Genomic DNA, 6,000 nt, shown 5'->3' with positions numbered 1-6,000 from the left:
CTTCTTCAAGTCCACTTTAACAATACTTTTTATAGGACCCATCCTCATAAGAGTTGCATTTATGGCTTCCCAACACACATTATTGTGGGCTTTCTCCAGGTCTACTTTAGACCTGCATTTGTATACGGCATTGCAACAAGAAATGGGTCTGAAGTCATCAAAGGTTTGGGGCATTTCAACCTTGGGGATAAGTGTAATGGTAGTTGAGTTCAGTTCCTTGATAAGATTCCCACTTCTAAAACAACTTTTGATCATTTTGAGGAAGTCCTTCTCAATGATGCTCTGAGTCCTTTGAAAGAAGGTGACTGTAAAGCCATCGGGGCTAGGGGCCTTGTTATCATCCATTTGGAAGAGAGCTTACTTGATTTCATCATAAGAGATTCCCAATTGAAAGTTGTTGTAGTTTGAGTTAGCTTGCCTTGGAGACTAAATAGATCCATTTGGGAATCCATGTTTTCATCATCTTTTCTACCTAGAACATTGGTAAAGTATCTGATCCCCACTCTAGTTCTCGATATTAGGATCCTCAATAAATTGGTTGCCATGCTCATCTTTTATGCAACGGATTATATTATTGACTCTTCTACTTTTAAGGCTTTGGTGAAAAAAACCATATTGGAGTTTCTAGTTGGAGCTAGTTAATTCTTGCCTTTTGCATTGTAGCTGCTTCTTAGCAATGAGAGATGAAGGAGAATTTAGAAACTAAAGCTTTCTTTTGATCAGCCATAACTTGGTAGAGAGAAGCTTCTTGTAATTCAATCTAGATTGAGCTTAATTCTTTGCGAACATGTTGTATCCTTTCTTTAATGATCCCAAATCTATTGGAGCTCCATATTTTGAGAGCAACTTCAACCCCTTTAAGCTTCATAATCAATCTAAACATATGGTTTGCATTTATCTTTTTGCTCCACGCACTTTGAACTACATCTAAAAAATCAGGAATGTCAGCCCAAAAGTAAAAAAAAAAACCCTGAATGGATTACCTTTGGATACCATTGGTTTATCGATTTTTATTGTCATGGATTATGACCAAAAGTTCCTGAAAGCAAGAAGGAGATAACAACTTGGTTGAACTCATCCACCCATTTCGGATTACCTAGAACTCAATTGAGCTTGGAGACTATTCTTCCCTTAGTTTGCTTATTATTTCATGTAAAACGACATCCATCAGCTTTGAGATCAAATATCCTAGCATTGGAGAGGCATGCATTAAACTCAACCATAGCAGTTATTCCCCCTCCAACTTTTTCATTGTTGTTACGGACTATATTCAACCACCCAACATAATCCAAGATGAAGTCATTTGAAAAGAGAAGTTACTAACGTCCCTCCAAAGCTCCCTTCTAAAACTTCGATTATTTGATTCATAAACCATTGACTATAGAATATTAGTGATCATTAACTAGACCAACAAAGACTCCTCGCTTCTAAGCTTATTAAGAGGCAATGCATGTGAACCTCCGTTATCTTTATATCATACAGAGATCGCTTTTATACACAATGGTTCATCAGGAAAGAAAAAAATAAACTCCTGAATCTCACAAGTTGTACTACTCTCAAAAGTATCTCATACTACCAAGGAGTATAAAATCACAAGTGTTATCTTAGATTGACTAGTTACTTCCAGAAATATAGCAACGAATCACTCTTTCTAGGTTTTCGATGACCATTCTCTGGTAAATAAAATAGTTTTGTTTGAGTACATATATATAATTTTTTTCTTTTAAAAATACAAATAATAGTAGTGATCTTTAACTAATGGTATATTGTGCACATTTATCCATCTATTAATCAATCGTATCTCACGTGCTCATGAGAATGTAAGATATCGTTTCCATCAATCTATCAATCAATCATGTCATACATGTACTAGTCATTGAGAATGTTAGAGTCATTGGCCCATCACACAATGGATAACATATATTCTCTATATCCATCCATCAATCAATTGATCAATCATTTATTATTCCTAGTTATTTATCAAAATATATCATTTTTAAAAATATTTGAGATTTTATAGTATCAACTAAATTCATATGATAATTTTAGTTGAGTAAAAAAATATTTGAAAAAAATTAAATAGTTAAAGTCGTGAAAAATTGTGAAAATTTAGTTAAGTGTTATAATTGTAATTTTTTAATGTTTTTCAAGTGTAAAATGAGTTTTTTAAAAATGGAAATCTTAATTATAAGATTTGACATCATATAATTTTTGAAACTTAATTTGAAGGGAATATTAGAAAAAACGGGAATTAAAAATCTTTCAAAAATGCCAAAGTCCGCGTTATATCTTATTTTCTTTAAAAAAAGAATGGTTTTACTAAATTATACTTTTAAATAAGAGATTCTATTGCCACACCAACTTTTGCTAACTCTACCCTAAATCATATGTAAATGGTTGCACTGAATATGATGAAATTTCAAATGGTACATTGTTTATTTTAATTCCCAAAGCATGTTTATGGATTTATCATTTTTATAATCAAAGAATTCGTTGATACAATGCCATCAATCTTGGCATCAACGACCTCGCAACGAATTCGTTGATTATAAAAGTGACGGATCGATTGGAAAAACAGTGTAGCGGAACCGGAATTTTGACATGAGTAGCACACGTTCTCATAAATCTCTCCCTGTAAATGACTATCACACATCTTGAAGTGGCGTTGGCAAAAGTTGGTGTGGCCCTCGGACGGGGCAGTAAAGACATTCATTCCCACCCCTCCAAACTCCAAAGTCATCGTAGGAATGGCTAGCTGTTGCAGATATTCCTGCAAGACTGCAACTCAAACCCTAGAATGGATCAACGCCATCAATGATTTCCTTCGACCTTACAGGCCTCTGTTGAACGCTCATGTCGTGAACTTCTTCAAGGTTTTTTCACCCTCCTCTGTCCTGTTATTTCTTCCGGGAATTGCTTATGATTGATACTAATAGGGTCTTATTATTTACTCCTCCACAGAATAGGCTATGGGAGTCTATCGATAAGGAATGGATGGAATGCCTTCGTGAAGAATCCGTCGAAAATCTTCTCAAAATTCCTTCTGGAATAGTTCAGGTGCTACTGATTCTCTTTCGTCTGGCAAATACTTTTCTCCTTATGACCTTGAGGTTTCTTAATGGAGAATGATACTGTCAGGACTTTATTTATTTAGTTTTCATATTTTAATTTCGGTGCTTCTATTCTTTTCTTTAGTGGATATTTTAAAATAAATTTGCGTTTGTTAAAGAAACATGTCTTTTCTTACTTTGAATGTTTTTGATTATGATTATGATGCCATGGGGATTTCGTTGCAATGTTTTGGACTTCTTTGTTTTTTTATTTTCTTGTGAATTATTTCTGTTCAAGACTCGAATTTCACGAACTATTTACTTCCAATATTTTGGAAGTTGTTTGGTCTGTCGAAGACTTTGCTTATTATTCCTCAATTTTGGGGGTCCAATGTTTTTCCTTTATCTTCCGTAGTTCCTTTTACTTTTAGTGGGCTCATCTAGATGGTGCAATGAATATATTGGAACTTGCATCTTGTGTTATCTTTATGATGGAAGAATACTTACTACGTTATTTAAAAAAAAAAAAAAGTATTATTCTTAAGCTTTTTTTTTTTCTCCTAATGCTAGGACTACTGGCCTGCTTCGCTTAAGGAATTTATACATACTTTGAGGTCTCTTGTTCTCCCTCAAGGGAAAGAGGAGTTACAGAAGGTATGTTTGTCTAAATTTCCATTGCTTATTTGTTTAGGCTGAGCCTTTTTATATTGGTTTAACAGTTTGATTGTATCAAATTATATCCTTTTATTGAAAGTTAGGTTGTTTTACGATAAGGATGGGTCAAGAAGATGTGTGATGACCTAATGCCATCTATCTACGCACTTTGAACTATGCCTTTAAATTTTAAAACAACTTATCTGAAGGAAGCTTGTTTACATGCATGTCTATCACCATTTAATGTTGAAGGCTGTAATGTAATTAATTGAATTTAATTTGATTAATGAGAAGTTCCTTAAATCTCTCTTCTTTGTAATATCATGAACAGTTCCCGTAGGTTGAGCATCTTTTTTAAAGGAAATATAGAATAGCGGGAACGTTTGAATAAGTTTGATTCTTTATCAGATCATAAAAGCCCACTTTCTAGAGATCTCTTCCTTCTCTTCGGGATCAAACATCAATTGCAACGATTCGATCATTGAATCATTGGGTGTTGTTCGGTGCCCTCTTGAGCTTTGTGGTAAAGAATGGAGGCCCTATGGTATCCCATTTTTGGTTTGCTAATGACAACTTGGTCTTCATGGATGTGTCAATCAAGCACTTGAGATTTCTTAGAGATCTGCTTTGTTGCTTTGAGGTTGTCTCAGTATTAGCCATTAGTCTGCAGAAAAATAAAATATTTGGGGTAAGCCCAATGTCCAATATTCAATTGTTTGTGGCCCCTTGGTGGAACATATAAAAGTCATAATATCTAGGTTCCAACCATTGAAAGGGTGGGAAAAAGTGACCTAGCATTTATGGTTGATATCTGTATAGAACTGATATATTCATGTAAATATAAATCCTAAAGCAAGTTAGATTCTAGTAAAATAGTTTCCAGAACTTTATACATCCACCAAAAAGAAAAGGGAATTGATGTAATATAGTGCATTGAATTTATTACAGACCAGTTAATACAATAATATGCTTGGCCATAAAACAACACTCCTTTTCTTAAGGTGCTTATTAGGTACTCTCCTTTATTTTATCCCAGTTGTACCCACTGTTTACGCCTATTTTGTTTTTTCCCCTATTCTGTTGAGGATATTTCATATTATGATGGAGATAACTTGTTTACATATGGTGGTTTCACTTTGATATTTTCAATTTCTTGCAGATTTTACCTGATTTACATGTGCCTTCACTTAGTAGTGTTCTTATCCAAGGCATGAATCTGAAGAAAAAACATGAAGTAGGTCTCTTGCTTATTATTTCCCATCTGCTTCTTTTCTCCATTTTATTCTTCTCTGGAAATGCCAAATGTGATGAAGTTTGAGTTCCTATTAGGTGCCATAAAGACAATATACCAATACCATTCTAATAGATGTAACACATGTCAGGGTATAGGAACCAACATGCAATTGGTTCTACCTTGGAGATTTTCTTTTAAGGAAACAATTGAATTGGATGAATTTGCAACCATCTCATCTCTGGAATTCTCGTTTTTGTCTTTGTCATAACCGTCATGTTATTCATGTTTACCTCCTTCAGTATTTCTGTACTATCTTGCTATGATTCTTGAGTTAGTGAACTGAATGGAAACTAATGAGTCACTCCTCTCCTCTCTCACTAACACAACATAGAGAAGTTTGCAAAAATTTGCAACTTAAAAAAAGTTCAGAAACTAGTATGAAAATGTTGGGGAAACATTACAAGAAGTGATATGGCTAGCATGATAACTAAGTTCGCCATTCATTATAGAAAATAACACAACCATTAGAGTAACACATGCAAGGTGAATTTGTTGCACATATGAATGCAACTATAAGAGAGATTGAGAATCTGAGGGGAAAAATTCGGAAACAATAGTTAATGTTATTTAGGTAAATAAAATTAATCTACATAGGTTTTGTTGCCAAATTTTCAATGACTTAAAATGTGCTTTGCTTTGGGTGAAAAATAGGAGTCTGAATTTCGATATTTACCTTGAAATACTAAATACAAATACTTCATGTAGAAGCATTGTACATCCATAGATCTGTTGCCTTTACACATTTGTGATACGAAAGTATCTTAAATTTTTGAAAGAAACATGAACTTCACCATAATTGTCATCCTTATCCCAAAAATTTGGTATCTGCTGTATGAATCCTTCATTCAATTCTACCAAAAGTTGTCTATTATATTGTGTGTGTGCATATCTGATTTTGCTGCCACTATCTCAATTTGCATTTGTTTTACTCTCTCTCTCTCTTCGAATGTTCAACTTTCATATTCCTTCTAACTGGAGCTGTTATTGATCGTTGTGTATGTT

At 33.9% G+C, this 6,000-nt stretch overlaps 1 protein-coding gene across 6 annotated transcripts in view; it reads left to right on the top strand.

Moving 5' to 3' along the window:
- The first annotated feature begins 2,446 nt into the window (after window positions 1–2,446).
- Window positions 2,447–6,000, top strand: part of LOC147391196 (S-adenosyl-L-methionine-dependent methyltransferases superfamily protein) — a 54,479-nt gene continuing 50,925 nt past the window's right edge. For 2 of the 6 annotated variants that reach the window (XR_015182618.1, XM_086457810.1), the window contains exons 1-4: window positions 2,447–2,873; window positions 2,962–3,057; window positions 3,621–3,704; window positions 4,864–4,942. Coding sequence is in view for 4 of the 6 variants with exons in the window: in XM_086457810.1 (XP_086313936.1) it covers window positions 2,748–2,873; window positions 2,962–3,057; window positions 3,621–3,704; window positions 4,864–4,942 (385 nt within the window). In the remaining 2 variants the exon portion in view is untranslated. Of the gene's footprint in view, window positions 2,874–2,961; window positions 3,058–3,620; window positions 3,705–4,863; window positions 4,943–6,000 lie in introns of those variants that run through there. The other 4 variants (XM_086457812.1, XM_086457809.1, XM_086457811.1 and 1 more) reach the window with 3 other exon arrangements.

This window comes from Akebia trifoliata, chromosome 11, assembly GCF_017979445.1.
Source record: "Akebia trifoliata isolate Shusen 1 chromosome 11, ASM1797944v1, whole genome shotgun sequence".
Lineage (NCBI taxonomy): Eukaryota > Viridiplantae > Streptophyta > Magnoliopsida > Ranunculales > Lardizabalaceae > Akebia > Akebia trifoliata.
Note: the sequence above shows the minus strand (reverse complement) of the source record. Positions and strands in the feature narration are given on the sequence as shown.